This window comes from Bombyx mori, chromosome 4 (assembly GCF_030269925.1).
Source record: "Bombyx mori chromosome 4, ASM3026992v2".
In the NCBI taxonomy this organism is placed as follows: Eukaryota; Metazoa; Arthropoda; class Insecta; order Lepidoptera; family Bombycidae; genus Bombyx; species Bombyx mori.
Window position 1 is genome coordinate 14,557,547 of NC_085110.1, and position 27,164 is coordinate 14,584,710.

Consider the following 27,164-nt stretch of genomic DNA (forward strand, 5'->3'; position numbering starts at 1 on the left):
GTCAAGAACAAAAGTTTGACAATAAATAGTATGCATGCATGTGTGCGTCAAATACATGGTATGCAGTGTGTGTAATGTTTTCTTTATTGATTTAATGTATCTTTTAAGCATTATTTTAAAAAAATATTAGCATTGTGCACTTCTTCTCTATATTCTCTATAAGTATGGAAAATTTCATACTCCTCCGTCCGCGCAATTTTCGCAAAAAGGGATACAAAGTTTTTGCTTCACGTATTAATATATAGATAATAATTTATTTATTAACCTTAAAAACATTTACACATAACGGTTTGCTAAGACAGGCAGTGCCTAGTGTGGAGAGTTTTTAGCAAACTGTTAAGTATGTGTAAATGTTTTCAAGGTTAATAAATAAATTATTATTATTAAAAAAAATTATGGCTCGCCCATTCGTCTATTCGTTATCAAGAAAAATCACTTATTAAAAACATAAAAGGATTCATTTTAATTTGCAAGATGTAATAAAAAAAACATGTGCGGTTCAAATTGAATTTTATTAAAAATATTCATTGAGAATTGAAGGATTTCAATTATCATCAGTACAGCGATTCGGGCGACTCGCTAGCAGAATTGTAAAAACAACAGTTATTTTCGTACACACAAATTGACAAGTCTCTTGTTACTTTAGTGCTAATTCCTTTGTAATACTGTTTGTTTTATATCCGCAGACTTTATACATCACTTCAAAGATTCTATCTAAAAAATATCGTTTTATCTTTTGTACTTCTAATTACAATTTCTTTCCCGTTTGGAATGTAAGAATAATCACACATAACTAATTCATAGTTCACACCAAATTCAAATTTTATTATATTTCAATTGATTAAATTCGAGTCAAATAAATAATTCGATTAAAAGTTTTTTTTTTTAATTGATATTTAAAAAACTTACATCTATTTTACATCAAAGTAAATTGTTCATTGAATTATTTATGCATGACGAAAAATATCAAATACCTAAAATGAAAAACACTATGTGTAAATAAACATAAAAAAAAAAAAATCTGTATCTGTTTTACTTTCATAGTAACAAACAGAGACAAGAAATAATGTTACAGATAGAACGTATAGTACTATGAATAAAATAAGATTTTTCCGAGATATAAATTACTTATTTGGCTTTTCCTTGCAGTTGAAACTAGCCTATATTTAACTAGGACTTAATTTTTAAATTACATCCTAAATCAATCTCGGTAGTGAGTCTAAATTCCTTTACCAAAACTAACGTAAAGAAAACATAATGACTTGTCATGGATTTTTTAAAACTATTTGGCCCCGACGAAACAAAATTATAAAGAGATCGAACTGTTTAGACAGATTAAAACCAGATTAATAATATAAATAATATAGATTTCGTGTACTTTAAATGATTTTAAAAATACGTAATTATGTACGTACGTAGGAACCATGACGATTATGTCACATAAAATACTAAAGTTTGTAACTTTATTATATTTATTTAATGTTACAAGTTCAAATAAAGCCGATAGATTCCAGTGATCAAACACATTTTCTTTAATCCAAATACGTGAATACATTTTTAAGAATATTCTACCGTATCCGGTTTCATTTGCGTGAAAACAAATTAAACAGATTAATCTAAAAAGCAACGTGCTCTAGCAACAATATTCCAAATGCTTTTTTTTTTCTTCGCTCAATAGTTTTTATCGTAAAATTTTAATCGTATACACAAATACGACTTTGAGTATCCCCAACAACGTTATCTATTCTATTTGCGTCATATCTTCGAATAAAATTTTAATATTCATATAAAAACTTTTCCCACGATAGTCCTTCTTAATAATAATTTGGTGTTATAATCTCGTCTACGCAGGCTGTAAGGGAGCCGCTTCTGAAGCCGAAACAATGGTTATAAAATATATAGCTACTATAATACTTTGATAAAACCGAAAAATAATTTATTTGCTAAATCTACATAACTTTACAAAAAAAATTTTTTTTGTTTCTTTCTCAGGGGTCTTGATATCTCGATGCTTATTCATAATTTCTAGATTAATTACTTAAAGAAATTTTCCTATAATCGATCATTCATTATTATTTGATTTGATTTCATTTGATTCATTATTTGATACATTCATTCTTAGTGTAATTCATTCATCTATAATACATTAGAATCAATTAGAATTCGGAATGTTACAGTCTAAAATGTGGTTATTATCGTCGAATTAAATTAAATTCCGGGAAAATATGTGCGTCCAACTATCCAATATCTAAGATAAACTAAGTTCCAAACAACGACATTGAAACCGCCAGAAAACGTCCTCAATGAAATTCTACCCTCTCTTTTCTCTTCTAACATAAGTTAGGAAACGATATAATGTCACGAATTAGTATTTTTAGTCAACTGAGCCGTTCGAGCAATATTAAGCGTACAAAATTCGATCGTCCATAATTCAACTAACAGCGACTGACTATTCGCTACCTATTAAATAATATTTTAGTTAACCTAAATTTAGGAAAAATCGAGTTTTAGTTAAATAACTTTTGAGCTTTACTGACTCCTTAGTGTTGTACGTTTTACACTGCCGGCTCGTGGAATGTCAGATTATGAAATTATATTATTTAAATTTTGTTATTGCGAATCTGTTAAAGAATCACGATTTTCGGCTTCGAGGGTGATTCCCTTACATCCTGTATATTAAAATATTACTTACAATTAAATATACTTTTTTACATACGTCCTTTCATAATTGAAGCAATTGACTCAGGCAACCATTATTGACATTTTATAAACATGATCTATTATATCGATTGTAACATGATCTTCGTAATCATATTCAATACGACGTTTCACTGCAAACTCTAAGACCGTCTAACTTTTCCAGACATCACTTAATTACATTAAACTATAGTATCTTACGAACATTTTGGACGAGTTATAGAAACCGCGTGACAGAGTATGAAAAGAAAAAAAAAAACTTCATATAATCACACAAACCAAAATCTTTTTGATATTCGTACGAAAACAATGAAGACCTCAGTGTGCTTAATGTGAGTTTTTTAACGTTCTCGATAGCGAAAAAGTTAAGTCAAATTTGTATGGAATTAGAACGTAGGGCCTACGTTTGTCGCTAGAGGTGCTGTAACAACTGCATACTAAGTTGAGTTAACTTTTACGCTATCGAGAACGTTAAAAAACTCGCGCCAAGCACACTGGATCGTACGATAGAAAAGAGGCACTGATGACGCGTACTAGGATCTGACTCACCTAGTCGGACTATAGTCTTTGGGTATCACTGCAGACTGGAGCAGCCTGCAGGAGTTGTGCTATTGCAGCGTGTTGTCCGGCAGGCGGTGATCGTGCCAGGCGGAGTCCGGCCGCATGACGTCATCGACCGGCGGGCACACCGGCCGCGGCGCCGGCTCCGGCGTGTACGTGAACGTCAACCCCGTTGCGTATATTATACCGTCGTTGCGAACTAATGATACAGGAACCTGGAATTAAAGGCGAACTATATGCTAAGCGATCATTTACTTCCCAGCCTTCAAAACCGAAATGCAACAAATCTATACATATAAATAAAATTAGAGTGTCTGTTTGTAATACTAAAATAACCGCTTTTTACTACATGCATATGAATATATATATATACGGTACATACACCAAAATGTCAATTTTTACAATTTTTGTCTGTCTGTCTGTTTGTTCCGGCTAATCTCTGGAACGGCTGGACCGATTTTGATGAGACTTTCACTAATAGGTAGCTAATGATATAAGAAGTAACTTAGGGTACTTTTTTAGACTAGCTTCGCCTCGCGGGGTCACCCGCAGTTATTGTCGTACCGCGCGCAACATGGCGGGACTCTTCTATCAATAATAAAATTTAATGTTTCCGAAGCGAAGCGAGGGCGGGTCGCTAGTCTCTAATATAATTCAAACTACTTTTGCGGTTTAATCTCCCGTCTATTGTTATCGTTACATTATTTCCGACGTTTGAAACAATTTACAGTTTATATGGTCACGTCCGATGGTCCATATAGGCAGTTTTAACTATGTCAATAAACCAAAGAAAATACAATTCCTTAAATAGTTTTTATGTCTCTATTCCTCTAATTATCTTTTAACTTAACACAAAATAGTTCTGATGTGTGCTTGCTTTAACAAGTAGGTTTGGTGGAAGATTTGTCTTTTTTCGTCTACATAAATAAAAATCTATATTCAAATTGTTTCAAAAAATAAGAATAAGCATCTAGATAATCATTGAACACAGTGTGCGTTGTTAAAAACGTGTTCAGAAATACCCAGAGAAAAAACAATTTTTTTTAATGTTCTTGTTTGTATTATTTGAAATTTGTTGCAATTATTAATATAAAATCGTTTAAAATTAATAAGAAATTTTATTGTGAACCACACAAGTCAACGTTAGATAACAGAAAAACGATAAAGCATATGCATGAAATATTTTTGAGTTACATTTAAACCTACCTGCGTAGGCTGCCGGACCCACAGCCACTGCCCTCTGAATTGTGATATATCTGGAACTACGCACAGCATGGACTCAGCACATCTGTACATTGTTTCCGCTTCAACATCACCAAACCACACTTGTAGGGAAGGTGTGAAATTATCTCCAGCCAATTCTAACATGGCAACATCGCCACCCCCGTTGAGATTTAATGAGTGCACCAAGGGTACCGGTGTTACTGGTGACCTATGAGGCAAGAATATTAGTAAGTTTAAATAGAAAGTTAAATACATAGTTTAGGTGTGTCCTAGTTATATCCTTTTTTATAGAGAAACCTATGCCTAACCTATACCTAACTATGCTTTCACAAAGACAAAAATTCGTTTTTTTTTAACATACACTACTCAGATTTTTCAATAATTATTTGGATAAATAAAATAAGCCTTTAAAAGCCAATAAATAATTTTTTGTATATGTATTTTTTTTTCATTGAAGTTGATAAAATGTAACGAATGAAAGTCTGTATGTACATATGTATTTATAAAAAAGGGATTTTTTTTAGAACATTTATTATCTTTGGCTTTTATAAAAATGTTTTAGTAAGGCATTTTTTTTATTTTTTTTTATTGCCTGTATGTGTGGACGAGCTCACAGCCCACCTGGTGTTAAGTGGATACTGGAGCCCATAGACATCTACAACGTAAATGCACCACACACCTTGAGATATAAGTTCTAAGGTCTCAAGTATAGTTACATATAGTATAGTAAATAGTTATCATTTAAAAAAAATATTTTTATAATTGGAAACTCCTTGCATTTCAACCTAATGCATTGCATCAATAACCTAATGAATACAAAACAGTATTGATATTCGAATCAAATGTTTACATTAAGTTCCAGCAATAAAGAGCATTTATATTTATCAATATAGTTTGTTGGTCATTTGATAACTGCCACAGTGCATGAGAAAAACAAATATAGTAGTAGCATGTTATACAAACATATTTATAGTTTGAATAGTTTAATTTTTGAAAATACTTTAGGACATAAGTTTGGAGGGTGAGTCTGTGACCCATGAATGAGGTTGAGGATGATTGTGTTTTTTATTGTTTTAGTAAGAGTCATCTTAACTCTTGAAATGAGAACAAATGTTAGATTTAGCTAGATTAAATTTTGAAAACTTTTAAATAGAACAAGGTCATGACAATGTGGCAATAATTTTTTTAACAATAAAATAGTGTTTTATCAAAAATATGGTGTAACAAAAACTTTATTGTTAATAAATATGTCCTTCTTTAATAAACAAATAGTTTAACTAAGTATTTTAGTTTTATGAAATACTATTCTATTTCAAATAGTTTTGGAATATTACCTAACGGGTCCCATTCCTTCATAAAATTGGTATTCAGCCTTATCAGTCGAAATTATGGTCCAGCAAGCTCCATCATTTATCATTTCCTTATTGGGTTCTTTAGGGCATGGAGTTGCCTGGAACTGTATAATTCGTTCCTGGGATAGGCATAGATACATTCTCTCCGTATCCTTCATATAAAAAGCACATTTGTGTAGCTGCGATACTGGATCATCAGCCTCTAGTAAAGCCATTTGTTTATCTACCTAAAAATCAAATATGCTATTATATTTATAAATGTTTTTTATCTATTTATTAAATGTTAAAATCTATATTCTTAAAATGAAAATTAAATTTAACTTGATGTGATTAGCCTTAATGATGTGAAAATTCTACATAATGAATAATTGAGGCCTATAAAATCAAAGGCAGCTAAATCCAAGTCTGTCAAATATTCAGGTAAACTATAACTTTAATCACCTTTCTAATAATAAGCCTTGGTAAAGCCATACCAGTCACAGAACAGACTAGTTTTACTGTAGATCCATAGTGAACATATCCATCTCTCACTGCAAACTCTTCAGACTCACTCTCATTATCATCCAGTAGATGAATAGTAAATGCCCCCCATTGGGTAGATGATGCATGAAAATTACCATTTTCCACATGCAAATATCTGGTTGACACTGTCTGTGACCTTAGTCTGTTAAATAGAGCTACCTTTGTTCCACTAGCTATACATAAGTCAGCATTTTTTAATGACTGCTTCTTTTTGGAAGGCTTTGAAATTACTTTAATTCTTTTACTGTTGAATATACCAATATCATGTCCATTTCCATAGAACATTTTTACAGATAGCATAAAGTGTTTTCGTTTATCTGAATCAGATATGTACAAGGTTTTTGCAGCACAATACTGTTTACCATTGTTGAGATCCAATTGTTGCATGTCTTGGTCTGAATTACCAATCCCAATGAATGCACACAGTTGAGCTGCCTGTTCCGTTTCTCCCTCTCTTAGCATGCGTTCTCGCCGGAGGCGCCATCCATCACCAAAGAGGTATATACATGGAGGCGGGCAAAAAAAACGTTTTTCATTTCCATAAGATTTCTGTGCTACTTTTGCATGTAAAATTACAACTACCATATCAGAGCGATCACGTAAATATCTCTCCATGGCCTCACGGGTGAGACGTCGTTCTTCGGGACGATAGGCGCCAGCGCCAGGACCAGCTGCGCTGGCGTAGCGAGGGTACGCGCCCACCGGCGCTGGCGGCGACGCACCGCCCGCGCCGCCGCCGTACTGGTGCGGCATGCTAGCCACGGCTAAATCACCATCAGCCTACCCTCATATCTTCAACGGCATTGTTCGAAAAACTATGTGGAGTGATCTCTTCTCCAAGGCACCATGATTACATCTCCATAACAGAGGATCTGTAGCACACTACAGCAGTCGCACTGGATGCTTGATTAGAGGCACTTTTGTAAATCGATTGGGAAGTCGCTCGATCCCTTTTTCTGTTATATTATTCACGCCACTAAAAATTAATTACGGTGGGAACTAGCACACGTTTCATTCAAAAACACCTGTTCAACATTGGAATTTTCAGACGAGTCACTAAATTTACCGGTTCCAAGTTTAGGAAAAGAATTTGATAAACTGTTAGCGAACTTTTGTATTTGCTTAAATTTTCGTTTGTTCCGCTTTCTTGATAAATGTACGATTTTATCAAACTTCTGTTTATTTCTCAAGTTTACGTCCGACAACGCCAAATACCAATCTGTCAAATCTGACCATAGATAGATTGACATAGACACCGTTTAAGCAATCTGAAGTGCAAGCAATTTGCTTTCCAATAATTTACATCTACGCGTGCGAAACAACAATGAAATCCTCGAATGCGAAGCAGACCGACTGACGAAGCTGACTGAAAGCCGCCGACGGTCGTAGTAGGATGTGGGGTTACGCCGCGTGGGGCGTGAGAAAATAATGTGTGGGAAAGAGTAGGCGGTCGGCGGTCGCAGCGTGTGTAGTAACTAGTAAAACACCCAGTCTCCACTAACTCAAATTATAGTTTCATTTGATAGTGTGTGTAGTAAACAGTGATTCATATGTTGAAAAGTTACAATGTGTGAGGAAGAGAGCGACGATTGACCGAAGAACCCGTGGGAAACGACCTTTGTTATGTACTCTGATTTATATTTATATACATTAGTGTAAACAAAAAAAGTTCGGTCGGAGCTACTCTTATCGGTAACGATGGGAGTCACTGGATTGTGGCGGTTGATTGAACCGACAGGAAAGCCAGTTCCAGTAGAAACGTTGGAAAATAAGGTTTTAGCTGTTGGTAAGGCCTTATAAAATTATTACAAACACATAATGGCATTTAAAAATACAATTGTAATGTATGAACTAATGTTTCTCAGACATCTCAATATGGTTGCACCAGATGGTGAAAGGTTACCAAGATGCCAAAGGAGCCCCTTTAGCAAATGCTCACTTGATGGGCTTGTTCCAACGGCTTTGCAAACTTCTCTACTTCAGGATAAAACCAATTTTCGTCTTTGATGGTGGCTTTCCAGACTTGAAGAAAGAAACAATTGTTAGTTATGTTTTAAGCTTTTTTTAGAATAACATTACTGCTCAGAAGTAAGATGCTTAAACGTGTTTCAGTACATGTAGCTTACTTCTTTTTTCCTGTATTGTCTTGTTTATCCCTTTAGCAAAAGTAGACCTGAAATATATCTGTTTAATTATAATAGAAACAAGTAGGAAGTGTAGCTTAATATTACTACTTTTACTAAGGGCAGTTGACAGAGAATAGTAATATAGTAGTAGTAGCTATTTTCATAAATTTGAATAATAATGCATCAATAACAATTGCATCCTTCTATAATATAAGCCTTTATCATGTTAAAATAATAATGCTGAGAAAGAATTTACTTTCTAACTAAACCACCATTAAACTATTATCAAATAATTTATTTTTAGTCTAAAAGACAAGATCACAAGGCGAAATATAATTCAGAATCTGAAAGAATAAAGAGAGAATTAGCTCTTCTTTTAAGCAAAAAAACTGCTATCAACAGTTTGCTTGGAAAGCAGATTTCACCAAAAAAGAATGTAGCTCAAACTGAAAATGAAGATAATATATTCAAATTGCCAGAACTCCCGAAGAAGAACCAGGAGAGTGAATCAGAGTATGTAAAATGAAATAACCAATTACATTGTTACATTTCAAATTTTTGATGATTTTTTAAAATTTTTATGTTTTATAAAAAAAAATTAAATTACTGTGATTTTCTTCAAATTTCTTAGATATATCTCTATCATTTCTATCACTAATTTATTATTTCCATTTCAGTGTTTTCAGGTTTCAATTTTAAGTACTAATAATACTTATATGATTAAAATTTACATTGTAGTTCTGAGGAAGAAAGTTCAAGTGGCTCCTCTGTTGATCTACATTCAATGGATCTAAACTCTGAACATTTCAAAAACATGCCTCTTAAAGAGAAGTATGATCTACTTGTAGAGTTAAAAGAAACAAGAAAAATGAATTCTTGGGGAAGATTACATGAATTACCAAAGAAAAGTGACAGTTTTTCTGATTTCCAGGTAAGTAAAGTAGCTGAAAGAAAGTTCTACATTCAATGGCCTCAAGCAAGAATTTTTCATGTGTGTGAAACATACATGAGACAAAAACTACTACTTTTTCTAAATTACTTTTTTGTCCCAATAACTAACATATTTGATTCTTTTCTTTCACTTAGATGCAAAGATTGTTAAAACGAAGGAAACTACAGGAATGTTTTGAAGAAACTGAGAAAGAAATGGGTGTTACAGGAATGTCATTAAAAGATTTAGAATCACTACTTAACGAGGAAGGTATTGATACTAATGTTGATACATTACCGACAAAAAGAATAGCGTCCAATGATAATACAAGATTCTTACTTATAAATAACATAAAGCAAGCTTTAGCTGAAGCTAAGCAAAGAAACGACGCCAAAGATCAAGCAAGCACGAGTAATAGGGTAGAAGAAATAAATATTGAAAAAGAAAAGTCACCAGTTAAAGATGAACTTGAATGTGATTTAGAGATGGCCATTAAAATGTCTATGGAATGTGTAAGTGAAACTGACACAGCTACTTATAATTCGAAGACTGATGATTCTTGGACATCCTGTTTAACTGATACAGATTATTCAGACTCTGAAGATGAATATGAAGTACCAGATATGTCAACAGCAAAAGCTTATATCATGCAGTATAGTGATTTCACTAATATTGCTATTGAAAAACTTGTTTCAGAAAAAAGTAATAATAAAAATAAAGCTCATGCTTCCAAATTAGATGAAATATTAGAAGAAATAAATAGAGAGAAAGCATTAATTGAAAGTAAATTAGAAATATCATCTGAAGAAGACAATAAAGTTCAAGATATTGACCTTACTTCAGATTGTGCTGAAACTGTTCCTGTGCAAAAAGACAAAGAGCCTGCAGTAGAAGCATTCAGTGTAGAATTAAAACAAAATCATAAAGTAGAGGCTGCTGATGGTGTTGTTGAGGATAGCAAAGAAATTGGTCAGCTTACAGTTCTGAATGTAAGTGATAAAGAACAAAATATCGATATTATTGAAAGAAAAGAAATGCCAATAAAAGCTATTGATTCTTCGCAATCCTCAGTAATTTGTATTCACAGTTCTGATGAGGATATTTTATCTTTTGATGTAGAAAACACTGATAAACGCAATCCTGAAATATCCAAGGATTCTGAATCGGATGAAGACGATTTTGAGGACGTGCCGGAAATAAATTCTAATCCCAAAACTGTTGTGCAACTAATATTAAATACCAATACTATACCAGATAAGAATGATCTGTTTGCAGATATCTTTGAGAATACAGAGGCTGTAGATGTTCATGTGGAAACTGAAAAAGTGGAACAAAAAGGGCGCAATGAACTAAAAAGTGATATACGCGATCAATTAAAAGTTGTAACCGATGACACGACCAAAAACGAGTTTAGAAAAGAGAGCACAGAAGTAGTAGAGACTAATTTACAAAATGAAACAGTAAATTGTATTATTCAGCACGAAAATGACGAAAAAGCTACTAATTCGGACAAAAATCTGAAACTTTTACAAGAGAGAACTGTAGTCAAAGAGCCGATATCAACTGAAAAGTTGAATACAATCGTAGGTGAGATTCAGTCAAAAGAAAATTCTCTAATACAAGAGAAAGGTCGATTAGATCGTGTTGGTAGAAACATAACAGAACAGATGACTAAAGAAGCTCAGGAGTTACTGCAAATATTCGGAATTCCTTATATCGTCGCACCAATGGAAGCAGAGGCACAGTGTGCCTTCCTTGAGACCATTAATCTAACTGACGGAACAATCACAGATGATAGTGATATTTGGCTATTTGGGGGTAGAACTGTGTACAAAAATTTCTTTAATCAAAAGAAACATGTTCTACAGTTTTTAGCTGACAGAATAGAAAAATCATATAGTAAGTAGAGCCACTGATGCCAATGCAATAAAAAAATAAAACAATAACTCATTTTTTTAATATTCCAGACTTAAGTCGTGAGCAGCTTGTTTTACTAGCTCTGTTAGTGGGCAGTGACTACACTACCGGGGTGTCTGGAGTAGGTCCAGTCACCGCACTAGAAATCTTAGCGTCTTTTCCTTTCAACAAAAAGCAATCGAATGAAAGCGTTAAGAAATCGCGATATGCCGAAATGGTGGCTGGCTTACAAGAATTTAAGGTGTGGGTGCGTGCCGGGAGAAGAACAGATAATATTAGCTTAAAGAAAAAACTGAAGAATGTGAATTTGTCCGAAGATTTTCCCAGTGTTCGCGTAAGTTTTTTTACTACAGCACCTAGGCACAAGGCGTTTAAAGCAAGCCGTACACTCTCTTAGATTGACCATAAATCATAATTCAGCGGATTAACATCGGGACTAGACGACAGCCAGTCTTCAGCTCTGATGAAGTCCGAAACGTTCGTTTCCAACCAAGACTGCGTAGACCGAGCTTTATGACCTGGCGCCGAGTCTTGCCGGAAGGACCATTCTTGATTATTGAACATGGTGTTGTTAAGGGGCTTCACTACCTTCTCAAGAATGGTATCTTGATACACTTGTGCCGATGTTTTGATACCTTTTTCACAAAAGTATGGCTCAGTCACTCCTTCGTAGCTAATACCCTACCAAACCATCACTGAAATCAGATAGGGCCCACGTTGCACTCTGTCGACTAATTATGAAGCTTCCTTAGAGCTTGAGCATAAATACGGTCATTTTGTTTGTTAAAATGTTGCTCAATTGTAAAAATGTTCTCATCCGTAAACAAAAATTTTCTATGACCTTCCTTTGCGTACCGCTTCAGTAGTTGTTTTACCACCCTATTCTCTTTTAAATTATCAGTTAAAAAATGACCAGTACATCTCTTATAGGCTGCAAGTTCTAAGTCATATTTTAAAATACGCGACATGGTCCTAGGTGCTATCTTCATCTCCTGAGATAAAATCTTTTGCTTTCGGACAGGATTTCTTCGAATTCTTTCCCTTACTTATTTGACCACTTTTTTCGTACGAACACTACGTGGACGGCCAGATCTTTTTCTTTCACAAACAGAGGAGGTCTCATTGCACCTATTAATAGCCCGGTACACAAACATTTTATTAATACCAAGCGTATGGAGAGTTTTAAAAATTGCATTTGGCTCCATACCTACTTTGTGTAATGCAATCACAGCGATTCGGTTCTCTTTATCACCCCACTCCATTTTAATATCGCAAAATATTGTACAATATTTGCGCCAAAATGAGAAAACTCAATGAGCAATCATATAATAATGACAGATTCCAAATTCAAATGTAATATTTTGTTTATTTTTAATTGTAACAGTATTTATGGCCAGACTAAGTAATGGCGCCACTTTTGGCACGGCATATTTGTAGACTGGTAGCGCAGTATTATTATTACATTTATGTGCGTTGGTTAACAAACTGACAATCTGGATGGTGTTAAGAGGTTGACAGTAACAATAACGTTTTGCAGGTTGTACAAGCATACTTAGAACCGAATGTTGAAAAAAGTAATGAAAAATTTACATGGGGTGAATTAGACATCACAATACTTCGAGATTATACAAAAGAGAAATTTGGTTGGTCACAAAATAAACTCGACGAAATAATTAAACCAGTTTTAAAAAGAATGCAAGAGAAGAAACTGCAGAGGTCAGTTGAAGATTATTTCAAGAAAAATGTCAACTTGCAATCTTTGGAGGATCAAATGAGCAAAAGGGTGAAAGCAGCGGTACAGAAAATGGGACCGAATATATTAAATACACTTGAAGACCTTATTCCGAGTACACAAGTTCAGGCAACAATTGCTAAGAAAAGAAAGAAAATAAAAAATGAATCAAATAAATCAGGCCCTACACAGCCTAAGTTGAAGAAAAATCTAGAAGAAAAGCTCCTCATTAGTCAGGGGGTAAAAGTCATTTCAGAAACCAGTGAAGGTAGAACGAAAAAAATTGAAATACAAATTCCTAAAACGGACCGAGTTCAAGAAATCATTCCACAGAGAGAGAAAGAGAAACAGAGCTTATTGCAGAATAAATTGAAGGCTATTGAAATATTCAGGAAGACCAAAATCGATCGCAAGAAAAAAGCTTTTAAAAAGAAAGTTATATTACCAAAAAACGATGCAGAACTCTCAGAAACTGATAGTGAATAATGTAGAATGCATGTATAGGAAGGATCTTGTTTGTTTTGTTCAATAAAAAAATCAAATTTAAAATAATATTTTTATTGTTTATATCAACTCTAAGGATATAATAATAAGTGCACATGATAACACCACATATCTGTACAACTGTTATTTAATCATTATAAATATTGATATCTACACTAGAGATCGGGGATCGTTGCGAATCTTAATTCTCATATCTGCAATTCGCACAAAGTTAGTGTTTTTTCTAAACTGAAAAACGAAATAGCTTATAACGTTCGAATTTCTAAACAAAGTACTGAATGATCGACTTTTTGATTTTTAAAAGATGACAAGAGACGTATTTACGTCTTCCGCGTCTAACAATCGCCCGTCCCTAGCTTGAACCAAATTTATAAAACTTCTTAAATTTTACTGTAAATCATGAAACTAAGTTAAATACCTAGTATTGTTTTTAACGTTTAAAAACTCGAAAAATAATATTGAAAAAACGATTGGTTTTACAGAGAAAATATAATCAATTTCATTTAGAACTAACATCTACACAACTTTATTGTTTATTATTGCATTACTTTTGGTATTTATGATGTTTTAGTCCGTAAACTTAACATATTAACAAATCACCAAATCACGTTTACCAATTTGGAAAACGTTTAATAGCAATCCAATCTTGCAGTGTGAGGTTATGTTTTTAAGTGTGGTGAGCTGAAAAAATTATAACGTGAGGCATCAGGCCCTTTAAAATATACTAAACGATGTGCAAATCATAGTTTTAAATTAATTTATTCAGAAATAAAAGTTGTAAGATACATATATTTCCGAAGGACATTAGGTATATTAAAATTATGAAAAAACTTAATCTCAACTGACCAAGAGACCAGTGTGTTTAGTGTGAGTTTTTTAATGTTCTCGATAGCGTAAAAGTTAACTCAAATTTGTATGAAGTTGGAACGATTGTCTACGTTTGGCGCTGTTTCAACTGCATACACATTTGAGTTAACTTTTACGCTATCGAGAACGTTAAAAAACTCGAAATAAGCACATAGACAATAACTTCTAAAAAACAGTAGGTACACTCGCGAGTTGTTACGAATCGTTAATTGACAACATTTCATGTTTTCAATATGCTTGAATATCAATCATGGAATGAACATAAATACATAGTTTTACTATATTTTTTTTTTGTTTCTAAAAAACTTTCGTTCTAAGCAGACTTAACGCCAAATGACGTTATATGAGTAATTAAGTATATAGTTGACTATCGAACTCATCTTTTATTTGAATAAAATATGGTATGATCTTGATATTTAACCTTTTGACAGCCATGTAGGTCACCGGTGCCCTACGTACTGAAGTAATTATGTCGATTTCTGTTCCTAGAGTTTAGGAGCACATTGTATACTGTGTATCACAAAGGGTTCTCTATCTAACTGAACTTTTGCAAAATCAAAAAAATTATCTTTGTCTTCACCTCGTTATTTTCGAAGTTTACAGACATCACAGGACATGAATCTTGAGACATGAGGCTACACAGGTCAACGCCCTATCATTATATGAATATTTTTATTGGAGTTTACTCCTTTAGAATCGATTTACATATATAGGCCCGGGGTATGAAAATTATGGGGACCAAAATCGTACTAGCATGTCACACGAAATGCGTTATGCGCCTGATTGCGCATGTCACACGAAATGCGTTATCGCAGGTGACGCCGGGCTGCTGCGCCGGCAGTCCGCCACAAAGCCTCGTACTGATCGCGCGTTTCTCTCATTATTGTATTTTCATATATTTGTTAGTCGTTTGTTTTGTGTCTCGTTAATTTGTTAATAATCTGTAGTGTATCGTTGTTGTCGTAATATAGAACTATTTCTCGTATTGTTTCGTTTAATTTTTTATATCCAGTAAACTCCAGTCGTGCGTCGGAGCGGACACACACACTTTTTTTGAAAACTGGTGCTTTTCATGTGATCCCATTTAAATATTATCAAGATCTGAATAATAGTTTTTGAGTTATCCTTAATTATTCATATTTAATTGACTTTTTATTTTATTTGTTGAAATCGGTTTTCTATTTTGTTATAAAACTGTTTTATCAAAGTTAGTTTCTTCTTTGAATTTAAAATAGAGGTAAAAAATCTATAAATTATAAATTGCAACACTAGTCAGTGTTGTCATCTTCGAGAAAATATATTATATTTGATGTATCTCAATTTTCTTAACAAAACAATATCCCTCAAATATGTTTTTAAGCCATATTTAATTGTGAAATGTTGTCAACTTCAAATACACTGACATTATTCAAGATAACCATTGGCAAACATGAACAAAACAGGACATTGCAACTCAAATAGTATAAAAAATATGAAAAAATCTTTATAAACATAAATTAAACTAAAAACAAGGATTAGTCAATTAATATTTTTTTTAAATGATAATTTTCTTTTGCCTTGTGGGGACAAACAGGTCCAATACTAACTTTAACATCGATGACAGCTTTCCATTTGACCGGTGCAAAGTTCACATATTCAGTTCAATAATAATTATTAATATTTACTGTCAAGTGCAAAGTGGATACCGATTCAATATTAAAATTAGATCTAATACACGCTCTTGATAACATGAATACGATATTTTATATTTTTAGTTTTAAATAGAAATAATTATGATAATGTCTGTTTCATTAACGACTAGAAACGTATTTTCCTTATTTCTCGTCAGAAAACACAGGTAGGTAGGTAGGTAGGTTACCGTTCAAGATTTCGTGAATAAAAATAATAGGCTTAGCTACTAAAAATATATATAAAAACTTAAATAATGAAGCAAAACCGTGGAATAGGGAATTAACAGTCCATTTAGACAATATAGGATTGTTATGGTAATTTAATCTTTATTTGTAAAACGAGGGTACCCGACACTGCCAAGCTGCTCAGTTAAGTTGAATACATACGGTCCTTTAGATGAACATTCTCTGTGGGACTTCCGAAGTTGTTAGCGCTGAGAGAGCGTGAACTGTGTAGTATTTTGGAGTGGCTTAACTTTTTTAGTGCTTTATATTTAATGAAAGTTTTTCTGGGAACTTTAACATAACGAATGACGTAGTACAAAAAATTTAAACCATGTGGAACCGAAGAGCAAAATTTTTTTTTTAATCGCGCTGAAAATTCGATTGAGCGAGTCATTGCGCGTGACGTCATTTGGTATCAAAATCTTAGCGTGTCGATACGCTGTCTAACATTGTGATTGGGGTTTGGTTTGATGTGAAAAATATTAGATGAAAAAATGTAGAAATCACTAAATCGTCTAAGGGACTGAAGTGTTTTTTGTCAATATAACAGGATTGAAACCTTTTCTAAAAACAAGGTGACTGAACTACTAATTTCTAACACGATACCATTTTACTAATGTTTCTTAGGTGGCAAGCAATTTAACAATAAAAACGATTGGATTCAAGAAATTTAGAGCGTATTACATTACGGGTTCATAAAATGTAGTTACTAAAGTATAGCTTACTTAAATAAAATTGTTTTATTGACCCTACGACCTCACGATCGACCTCTTTTCAACATATATAAGACATGAATTCATATATCGATCTATTGGGTACCCTCACTTCCAAATACTCGTTAACCAAACATTTCTAAATTAATATCTATAGTTAAATAACAATATTTGCGTATAAAGAAAATAGGTTCTATCACATGAAAAAGAAAACCTAAAAAAAGAAAAAAGGAAATATTTCTTGTCTTACATCTCATTACCACTAACACTTAGTTCAGGTTTCGATAACATCGGAGCCTGTTTCTGCGGTCAGCATGTCCATTATGATTAAATTGGCATTTTATATTTTCAAGCTCATTCATTCCTTTTAAAACAAGTAAACCTAGTCATTGGTGGTGCGGATCATCTGTAGATCATGAAACAAAACTCAATGTAAAGAAAATCACTTTAATGTATAATTTACCCATAATATAATACAATCACAATTGATTCAACCACAATGGACACGCAAACGTTGTACGAACTCCGTCACTTAAAACACAGCCACACACTAATTAATCTACTTTCACTACGCTGTAGATCTTCCTGACGAACCAGAAACAGGCCATGAAGCCGATCGTGCCGGTCAGAAGGAAGAATAAGAACACCATGATCAGAGTGTAACCGAAGTAGAGGAAGGTGGAGGCAGCGTCCTCGATGTTCAACTTGGTGACGAAGTAGTGACAGCAGTAGATGAACAGGTAACCGGCCGTGGAGCCAGAGCTGAAGAAGGCGCGCCACCACCAGTGGTAGTCCTCGGCGCACAGGTGGAAGTAGCACAGCAGGATCGTCGTCTCCGAACACGTGATCACCAGGATCACGAAGACCAGGAACAGGAAGCCGAACATATAGTACATCTGAAATTTAAATATAATGCATGTTATAGTCGTCGTGGCCTAAAAGATAAGACGTCCGGTGCGTACATAGCGATGCAACGGTGTTCGAATCCCTCAGGCGTGTACTAATTTTTCTAATAAAATACGTACTTAACAATTGTTCACGTTTGACAGTGCAGTGAAGGAATCGTGTAATAAAAATCAAACCCGCAAAATTATAATTATAATAGGTCATGATGATTTTAAGCTATCATGCCATATTAGTTTTTGTCGAATATCGGATGTTGAAGAGAGGTTTACTGGTGGTAGGACCTCTTGTGAGTCCGCGCGGGTAGATACCACCACCCTGCCTATTTCTGCCGTGAAGCAGTAAATACCTTTCGGTTTGAAGGGTGGGGCAACCGCTGTAACTATACTTGAGACCTTAGAACTTATATCTCAAGGTGGGTGGCGCATTTACGTTGTAGATGTCTATGGGCTCCAGTAACCCCTTAACACCAGCTGTGAGCTCGTCCACTCATCTTAGCAATCAAAAAAAAATTAAAAAATGGAGGACTTAAATGGTGTGCCGCCAAATTTTACATTTGAATAATTTTTATATTCATTGTGAACAAATTGTTGAAATCGTCAAGTTTGCTGTGATAGATAATAAGATTGAGAATCACCACGGTAGTGTATGCATCGCATCTTACTGTCTCGTTACTCAGACAATTGAGCCTAATAAAAAATATAATTTAAATCGTTTCAAACATATATCTGAACACACCTGGCTAGACCACAGGGAGTTGAGTATGAAGAACAGCTGTATAAAGATGCAACCGAAGGGCAAAACTCCTCCCATGATGATGCCGGGTATCGGCTGCGTGTACAGGGACTGCTCGGGGATCTGCCGCGGGATCTGGTTGGTGCGCACTGGATGGTCCAGGATCTGTTCAACAAAATGACAAATATATTTCTGCGCGTCTGGGATACGGGCCAAAAATCGACTGTCTGTGATGCATAGATAATTTATTATTACATAATCTATTACATATATACAAGCATTATTTATGAGCAAAATTTATCTATAAAATGAATTGCTGTTCGTTAGTCTCGCTAACACTCGAGAACGACTGGACCGATTTGGCTAATTTTGGTCTCGAATTATTTGTGTAAGTCAAATATGAAAATGCTCGGATTTAAATAAAAATGACAATTTTTTTCCTTTGATATGTCCCTCGTCGGACGGAGTCCTTTTCTTTGTTTTAAGTTTAGGTCTTTTATTTATCGATTGAGGCACTACACTACGAAGTATTTCGGGTTAGCTAGTAGTAATTCATAAAATTTGAATGTTTGATATATAACAATTAATGAAATTAAATTGTATTTTTCATTTTTACAGTAAATAAAATAAAATAAAAAATGGTATACACCATAAATCTTAAAATAATGTTCCCATCAGATGTTTTACATAAAACAACTCACCCTCTTTCTGAAGCCGAAGTAGGCCCCGATGAACGTCAGCGGCACAGACACTCCAAACCACAGGGCGAGCAGCGCCACCAGCGTCGAGAACGGCACCGCGGCCGACGAGTCCTTACCCCACAGCACCAAGTTCATCACGAAGAACAGAGAGAAAACAACGCTGTGAACGTAACGCTAAACTTAGTATTTGACAAACAGAAAGGAACACTTTTTTTAACTCAGAGTATAATTAGTACCACCACCCCGCCTATTTCTGCCGTGAAGCAGTAATGCGTTTCGGTTTGAAGGGCGGGGAATCCGTTGTAACTTGAGACCTTAGAACTTATATCTCAAAGTGGGTGGCGCATTTACGTTGTAGATGTTTATGGGCTCCAGTAACCACTTAACACCAGGTGGGCTGTGAGCTCGTCCACACATCTAAGCAATAAAGAAATAACTGACCCGGGACAGACAGTGGAAGTGAGTAGGATATTGCTCTTCCATCTTCGTCCGCCGAAGCTCTTGTAGACGCGCGCGCTGACGTAGCCGGCGGCGGCGCCCAGCAGCACCCACACCACGAGCGCGCACGTCATCAGCGCGCCGCGGTTGGCCGGCGACAGGAACCCGAGGCACGCGAACGCCAGCGTCACAAGTGTCATGCCGAACACCTGTCCACAAAAAAAAACTCATTTTTATTAGAAAAGCTACACGTTTTTCGTTGAGGTTTTTTTATTATTGCTTAGATGGTTGGACGAGCTCACAGCCCACCTGGTGCTAAGTGGTTACTGGAGCCCATAGACATCCACAACGTAAATGCGCCACCCACCTTGAGATATAAGTTCTAAGGTCTCACGTATAGTTAAAACGGCTGCCCCATCCTTTAAATCGAAACGCACTACTGCTTCACGGCAGAAATAGGCAGGGTGATGGTACCCACCCGCGCGGACTCACAAGAGGTCCTACCACCCGTAATAAAATTTACTTAGTGACGTTTGCTTGAAAGGCATAGGTCACTAAGCAACAATAACTGTTTTGTACATGATAGGCAATAACCATATTCGATGCGCAAAAAAAAAAAATTCTAGGTCTATTAAAATCATTTCAATCCTACAGCTAGATTCGTTAAAATATATTTTTTTCAGGTATTTCAACTTTAAATTAGTCTACTGTAAAGTTCGCGCATTGTCGCTTAGTCACGTTTGCTTTTCAAGCGTCGATATTTATGTGTACATATATGTATATATATTTCATTGGATTGGTACACCGCGCGTAGTTCGTTTCCAAATGATTCTTGTCCACCTGTAGGTTGTCTGGAAGAAATCGCTCTTAGCGATAAGACCGCCACCTGTACTTTTTTGTATTTAATGTATCGCACTGTTTATTTGTTTCTTTTTTGGTATACAAAAAAGAATACTCTCTCTCTCTCTACACATTTTTCGTTGACATTTGACATTTAACTACATACGTACAAATTATTATACACTTTTGCAACTATCCACATTACATACATTATTATTTAACAAATTTTCAATATTTTGTATAGCAACAATATCTATAATAACTATGTATGTATACCTAACGTGTATCTTTATAATCAAAATACCCTATTATATACGTACTTGAGATCCAGATCCTAAGAAGACAGCCAGCAGCATGCCCCGACGAGGAGGTCGAAAGACGTCACCGTGAACTAATTTCCAACCGAATTCCTCCTGAAAAAATATAAACAAATATGTACATTGATTATAGTGCCTATTGCACCTATAATTGCTATTACATGTTGTTGTCTTGTCTGTTTAGTCGACTAACACCACAGGGTCATGGGTTTGATTAATTGTCTTCCCATCAATGGTAAATTTCTTACATCTATATCAATCAACAAGTGTACTGTTTACTAATGTGCCTCGCAATTCTACCTTACAAGCATAGAATGCACATAACTCTTAGAAGCATTTCAATGACAATAACAATGACATGTTATGTTCGTAGATCATAGTAACATCATTATCAATGACACCAGACAATATGCCTGTATATAGCCTAACCGTATCTGTATTGAGGTAGTTGACATGGATACATTAAAGCTTAGAGACAAGGTAATTATTACAATTTCTGTACCTATCTTATAAAAATCAATAACAATAAGATTACTTAGATTAATTCTTCACTTGATGCTCCTAAAGATCCGCATTCGATTGTAGTATTTTTCGAAATCGTAAACACAAAGTCGGATCTCCTTTTTCCAAAATTACTTTCAAATTCTGTGTAAATACTTTCTCTAGACTAAAATATAAGATCAAATACTTAATGCAATTTTACCGTAAAAGTTGTTGAAATATCAGTTATCTGATTCTTTTGTCTCTAATCACAAGATATAACGCTTGTAAGAAAAAGCAGATTAATCACCTGAGCATCTTCACCACATTCCATTTGGTTGTATCTAGCGATGTCTTTATAGAGGGTCCTTAGCAATATCATAGCAACCATTCCGCTGAGGAACAGGACTATCACCAAGGAGTTTAAAATCGAGAACCATTGGATATTGGTCTGCGGCATTGATTCTAATATGTAGTCCCATCTCGATGACCATTTAATGTTGTTGTTCTTTATAAATGTAACACTGTACGTATAAATTACGTCCAAAGTCTTATCACTGTCAAGTGTTGCTGGTATTTCTTGAGGATTGTTCCGAACAGTACAGTCTAAGTTGTTTTCGTTTTCATGTCTTATGCTGGCTGGCTTTACCTACGCAAAAAAAAAAATTCATGTCATACAACAGATTATAATTTTTATTATAAATCTTGTGTGTTTTATAGAAAACTTGTAACTCTTTTCAATAATTAATCACCCAGATTTCCGATCAGAATACATTTACAGAAGTATATTCAAAGCATATGCATAAGTATCTCATGCAATCAACATAAATATCATAGCAATATAGTGTCGAATATGTTTGTTTTCTGTTTTTATATTTTGAAAACTTAATATACTTGCTGCTGTAATTTTGAATCCTAAGTCAATAAAATAGAAACTTCAGGTAAATGTAAAACTCCATAGATGATATCTGTCTAAGTGTATTTATCAATAAAAAATTTTTTTAATGAAAACCAAATGATATCTAAAATTGGGTAAATTTGTTGACAACAGATAACATAATTGAAACATATACATGGAACATGACAATTATATAAATCAACTTATCACAGTTCATTTAACCAGAATTTTTACTTGTGATGTTGCATTGATTAGATGATAAGTAAACCATTATAAAGGTTTTTGTCCACTTTTTGATATTATCTAAAATACTATTTTAAAATAACAGAATTGTGTTTTAATAAACATAGTTTTTATCATTATAAACATAACGCATTCTTTAATATGTGGAAATTGAAATTTAGAAAAAAATTGCAAATTAAATTTGAATAAAACTTTGACTAAAGACTACCAAGTCATTGCTAGTCATTTTTGGTTGTGTAGCGCCAGTCTATAAATGAACAACCAGGTCTTTTCTGATTAGTGAAACAAATGACCAGAGAATGGGCAGCAGCATTATCAATGTATTATATTCACTGATATTTACTGGTGGTTCAATGTACTGTAAATCAATATGGGCGGGTACCACTATTTTGCATATAGTATAGTAAAGAAGTCATGCATTTTGATTTAAAGGATGGGACAGCAGCTATATAATACAATAGAGAATTCGACTTCATGTTTCAATGGACAGTGGCACTCACAGTATGATTACTATTGATTAGGGGACTATGGTAAACACTTAAAACCATACTGAGCAGCATAAATATCCACTCACCTAGATCTATTAAAAATACCAATTATAAGCATTTTCTATTGACAACAAGACTGCTTTGAGACTACAACTAATTTGAGACTGTCTACACTATTAATCCAAATTGAGTAGTACAGAAATCACATTTAAATATGAGTCGACTATTATCAAAGCCGGCAATCTGACTTTTGGACAATTATTGGTAAATCAGAAAAACGAATTATTGACTTTGTATTCCATTGGCAGTCACAAAACTCTTCGGAACGACATCTTAGATAAATAACAGGTTAACTATTAACCTTTATTTAATGCAGGTTTTGAACCTTATTCTTTGAAGGAGACGATTATATTCAAACCAATCTGTATTGACATATCAATAATTTTTTTTTGTCCAAATGCACAGATTGCCACCTTTGATAATAGACGACTCATATCTTAGATAGTTACTGCATTGGTGTCCAGTGCTAACAGCATACTATGTTTCTCATCTCAATTTAAACATTAATTAATTATAGTTTAGATTTAGATAGATAGATTAATAATGATAGTTTTTGTGGAAAATAATATGAGATCACACATCATACAGCTAACATGTTGAGAAAAAAGTGCTGTAGCCCAGAAGCTGGTAAGGGCCCTGCATGTAAACTAAAAATACTGCTGCTTCTCTGCAAGTCAAGGGCACGTGATAGTGCAAGTTAACAGAATAGGACATCACATTAGCATTAGATAAAAATAATTAGAACTGTAACTTATTTATTTACCTTAGCAGATATAATGCGGCCTCCATTTTCACCAAAGCTTACAGCCCAATCTTCATCACCACCACTGTGGTATGTAATCTCCAGATCCACATGGTTAACAAGGTAATAGGCACCAACCTTTGCAGGTATAGTAACTATCGAAGCACACGTGTCCTGTAAAATTTCAAAGGGTTTTAGTAGTAAGGAGCATTTTCTGGAAAGCCACTTTTTAATAGGGAACAACATTTGATGAAAGATAGTGTTAAGACTTTGTGATTTTTTTTTTAATTGCATGGCCCACCTGGTATTATGTGGTTTTCAGAGTAAATGGCGCCACCTACCTCGAGATATGAGTTCTAAGGTCTGTTTTTACCGTACAATGGCTGCTCTACCCTTCAAACCAAACCGCATTTCTACTTCACAGCAGAAATAGGTAGGGTGGTGGTACCTGCCCATGCGGACTCACGAGACGTCCTACCACCAGCAATTATGCAAATTATAATTTTGTAGGTTTGATTTTTATTGCACAATATTTTTCCTTCACCGCATAAGTCAATCATGAATGTTTCTAAGTATGTATTTTATTAAAAAATTGGTACTTGCCAGCAGGATTCAAACACCAGTGCATCACTTGATACCAATGCACCGGATGTCTTATCCTTAAGACCACAACTTGTTTATCACTTTTTAAATTATTTTCAGAAATAAATAATGGTTAATAAAAAGTTGTTCATTAAAGATAGTTAATAGAAGTATTTATTGTGGTTTAGTAGTAAGTTTTTGAATTTTTCTTTGATGAAATTACTATGAAAAATAGGTACTTTTAGATTTATTTTAATATACTTACCATATTATCTTTACGAACTTGGCAACCCATTGGAAAACCAGTACTGCAGTACATTTTACCACCTTCATTGACTAGGTAACACCAGGTCACTGGCATATTATCCAAAATCCAGTGATGTTGGTAGCACAATGTCATACCCATCTTCAGCAAGTTAAGTTTTTTTGTAGAATCTGTATCGGAGCCTCTGTATGTCTTCTTGCATACTGCTTTACATTTTGTATCCTCAAGAAACTTTAGTTTATAAGGACTAGGACGGATTCTCTCACCAAAAACTACTTGACCGAGATTTTCAACAGGCGATTGGTCCTCATTTGTAGTACAGAAATCAAAGTGGTGGTATTCAAATGGAATAATAGATTCTTCTGTATTCAGCCTATTCACATATAAAGGAATCTCTGTCTGTAAATAAGTAATATATCATATATTTCTAGGGTTATTTGATTTTGGTAATCGAGGATAACGTTTCTAATAAAATTGTTACACAGATATTTCCGGTATGTATATAATATTTTATACGCATTATCGTGTTACTGTTCTGATTCTGTTATCGCTATTCTACATGAATTAAAAAAAAAGATTGGTTAAACTAAAGCTATTCCATGATTAAATTTAAATAAGATATTAAAATATACTTTTGGTCGTAAATGCCGATATATACATTTTATTTTGTCTTACAGTTTAAAGTTTAAAGTGTTAATAGCTCATAATTAGATATCAATACTGACCTTGCATGATTTTCCAGGATCTTCGGTTGTTTTGCAATAGTTCACGGGGGCTAAACCAGGTAAATAAAAACCCTTAATAGGTGTTAAAAACAGAAATGAAAAAATCACAAACGCCTGGAGTGACATGATGTGTTGTTTTTATTGTGCCTCGTTTTTGAACCTTAGAAAAATCATAAATTCCACACTTGTAAGCATTTAACAAACATAATCGAATGAAATTTAGAAATGATTTCTTGAGAAAAATTAAACAGTTTTCTTCACTTAATTAATACGAAGCCCCCTATTTTTTATGGAAACGTCACCATTCAGATTTTTTTCTGATCCATTAACGGCCAGTGGTTTCAAGACCTTATAGCTTAATTCGGTTTTCGGTAATCAGTGCTGCTGTCATGAGAAGCTGAGAGAGAAGCTGAAAATTTATCTCCTTAAGTTAACTTGTTCTTTAGGGACTGGTTAATTACTTTTCAGATACTTTTTATATATATTCATACCTCACTACTTGTTTTCACTACCTTTTGCACTTTAGCGTCTTTAATCGTAAACTTAGTTTCATGCACTAATAAGATGTTTGTACTCACTAGTAACAAATCAATCAGTCTTTTTTTATTTTTTTAAGAAGGAAGGATTACTGGTTTCCTAGTTTCACCAAGACAGGTGGGCGAGCAAAGGCTCAGTCAGGAAGGGTGGGATTTGCTAACAGCTGCCCGAGTGCCTCCGAAAAAGACCTAACAGCTCAAGGACAGCTGCTTCGCGAATGCATCGACTACCGGATCGTAATCGCAACCTGCTGAGAAGATCCGGCGTAAAACTCAGCGGGGTGATGCATGGATTATATTCCACGTCAAAATCTTTGCAGGGTTCGACGAGTGCGGTTTACCAGAGTTTCTAAGCCTACTCCTAGTGTTAGAGCTGAAGGCGTCTAATGCAAGGGTTATTGGATCTGATGGATCCGTAAGGACGTTTCTAGGGTATCAAAGGTGACTGGCTCCTGCGTGTGCAGGATTCGGGGAATAGTCAACGGCGGCAACGATAGGGCGATATCATGACGAATAAGTCATGAACTTTCAAGGCAAATGTTTATGCTCTATTAACCTTTTATGATAATTTCAAATTCACTCAATTTTTTATATAATAATATGTCAAGATATTTTTTTAAAATATATATAGCCTTAGTGACCTAAGGTAAGGTAACTAAAGATTTGTTTTAGATTGATATTTATAGTTTAAGCACGTTTAATCCATTTAGTATACGCGTTCTCTTATATATTTATATTTTTAGTAATAAGGAATGAAAAGATTTTATAATTTATTGCCGCTGGATGTAATTAACGTCAAACGATGCCATTGGCGGTGTTTAAACCATCTAATCTTTTTAAGAAAATTTTATGTTCAAAAAAGGCTTCAATAATGAAGAATTAAGATTGTAGTAGAAAAATCAAAACGACAGTGATTTTTAACTTTTAGTAATTACTATATGTATGTACCACTATCCTTAGTATTTCTGCCACGAAAGAGCACCTGGGATAGACAATTTAAACTTTATTCAAGACTTAGGTCTCTAGGAGGATGGTGGCAATCACGTTCTTCTTCTTCTTTAACCATTCAATACCGGGAGGACTGTTAGATTATTCACTCAACTAAATAAAATTAAATATAATTAATTTTAATTTTAAAATTAAACATTCTGTGTCGTTTTTTTTAAGACC

The 27,164-nt window shown here is 34.3% G+C and overlaps 3 protein-coding genes across 3 annotated transcripts; 1 reads left to right on the forward strand and 2 right to left on the reverse strand.

Annotated features, from left to right (window-relative positions):
- Positions 1-493: 493 nt before the first annotated feature.
- Positions 494-7,301, reverse strand: LOC101739888 (suppressor of hairless protein). Its single transcript, XM_012694494.4, has 4 exons — positions 6,276-7,301; positions 5,817-6,061; positions 4,465-4,690; positions 494-3,473 (listed from the first exon to the last, which is right to left on the reverse strand). The coding sequence occupies exons 1-4, from the start codon at positions 7,107-7,109 to the stop codon at positions 3,306-3,308; spliced, it is 1,473 nt and encodes a 490-aa protein (XP_012549948.1). The 5' UTR covers positions 7,110-7,301; the 3' UTR covers positions 494-3,305.
- A 295-nt stretch (positions 7,302-7,596) lies between these two features.
- LOC101739752 (DNA excision repair protein ERCC-5) lies at positions 7,597-13,614 on the forward strand. The gene is made up of 7 exons (XM_004930831.3): positions 7,597-8,142; positions 8,222-8,397; positions 8,787-8,995; positions 9,221-9,413; positions 9,569-11,312; positions 11,381-11,664; positions 12,868-13,614. Exons 1-7 carry the CDS (start codon positions 8,055-8,057, stop codon positions 13,546-13,548), a joined length of 3,375 nt encoding a protein of 1,124 aa, XP_004930888.2. The 5' UTR covers positions 7,597-8,054; the 3' UTR covers positions 13,549-13,614.
- Positions 13,615-17,474: 3,860 nt separating this feature from the next.
- On the reverse strand, positions 17,475-25,936 carry LOC101738810 (transmembrane 9 superfamily member 2). Its single transcript, XM_038010741.2, has 9 exons — positions 25,459-25,936; positions 24,734-25,132; positions 23,908-24,060; positions 21,766-22,104; positions 20,979-21,071; positions 19,822-20,027; positions 19,381-19,540; positions 18,683-18,844; positions 17,475-17,937 (listed from the first exon to the last, which is right to left on the reverse strand). Exons 1-9 carry the CDS (start codon positions 25,582-25,584, stop codon positions 17,596-17,598), a joined length of 1,980 nt encoding a protein of 659 aa, XP_037866669.1. The 5' UTR covers positions 25,585-25,936; the 3' UTR covers positions 17,475-17,595.
- Positions 25,937-27,164: the final 1,228 nt, after the last annotated feature.

What these genes read in the sequence shown, in the direction of transcription:
- LOC101739888 (XM_012694494.4), bottom strand. Translation starts at nt 7,109, where the DNA reads ATGCCGCACCAGTACGGCGGCGGCGCGGGCGGTGCGTCGCCGCCAGCG. An exon ending in GAAGGAATGGGACCCGTTAG is followed by an intron (nt 4,691 to 5,816) that starts GTAATATTCCAA and finishes CTTGCCTCATAG; the next exon opens with GTCACCAGTAACACCGGTAC. An exon ending in GGGTCCGGCAGCCTACGCAG is followed by an intron (nt 3,474 to 4,464) that starts GTAGGTTTAAAT and finishes CTTTAATTCCAG; the next exon opens with GTTCCTGTATCATTAGTTCG.
- LOC101739752 (XM_004930831.3), top strand. Translation starts at nt 8,055, where the DNA reads ATGGGAGTCACTGGATTGTGGCGGTTGATTGAACCGACAGGAAAGCCA. An exon ending in AAATAAGGTTTTAGCTGTTG is followed by an intron (nt 8,143 to 8,221) that starts GTAAGGCCTTAT and finishes AATGTTTCTCAG; the next exon opens with ACATCTCAATATGGTTGCAC. An exon ending in ACAGTTTTTCTGATTTCCAG is followed by an intron (nt 9,414 to 9,568) that starts GTAAGTAAAGTA and finishes TCTTTCACTTAG; the next exon opens with ATGCAAAGATTGTTAAAACG.
- LOC101738810 (XM_038010741.2), bottom strand. Translation starts at nt 25,584, where the DNA reads ATGTCACTCCAGGCGTTTGTGATTTTTTCATTTCTGTTTTTAACACCT. An exon ending in AAGTTCGTAAAGATAATATG is followed by an intron (nt 24,061 to 24,733) that starts GTAAGTATATTA and finishes GAAATTTTACAG; the next exon opens with GACACGTGTGCTTCGATAGT. An exon ending in AATGTGGTGAAGATGCTCAG is followed by an intron (nt 21,072 to 21,765) that starts GTGATTAATCTG and finishes ATATTTTTTCAG; the next exon opens with GAGGAATTCGGTTGGAAATT.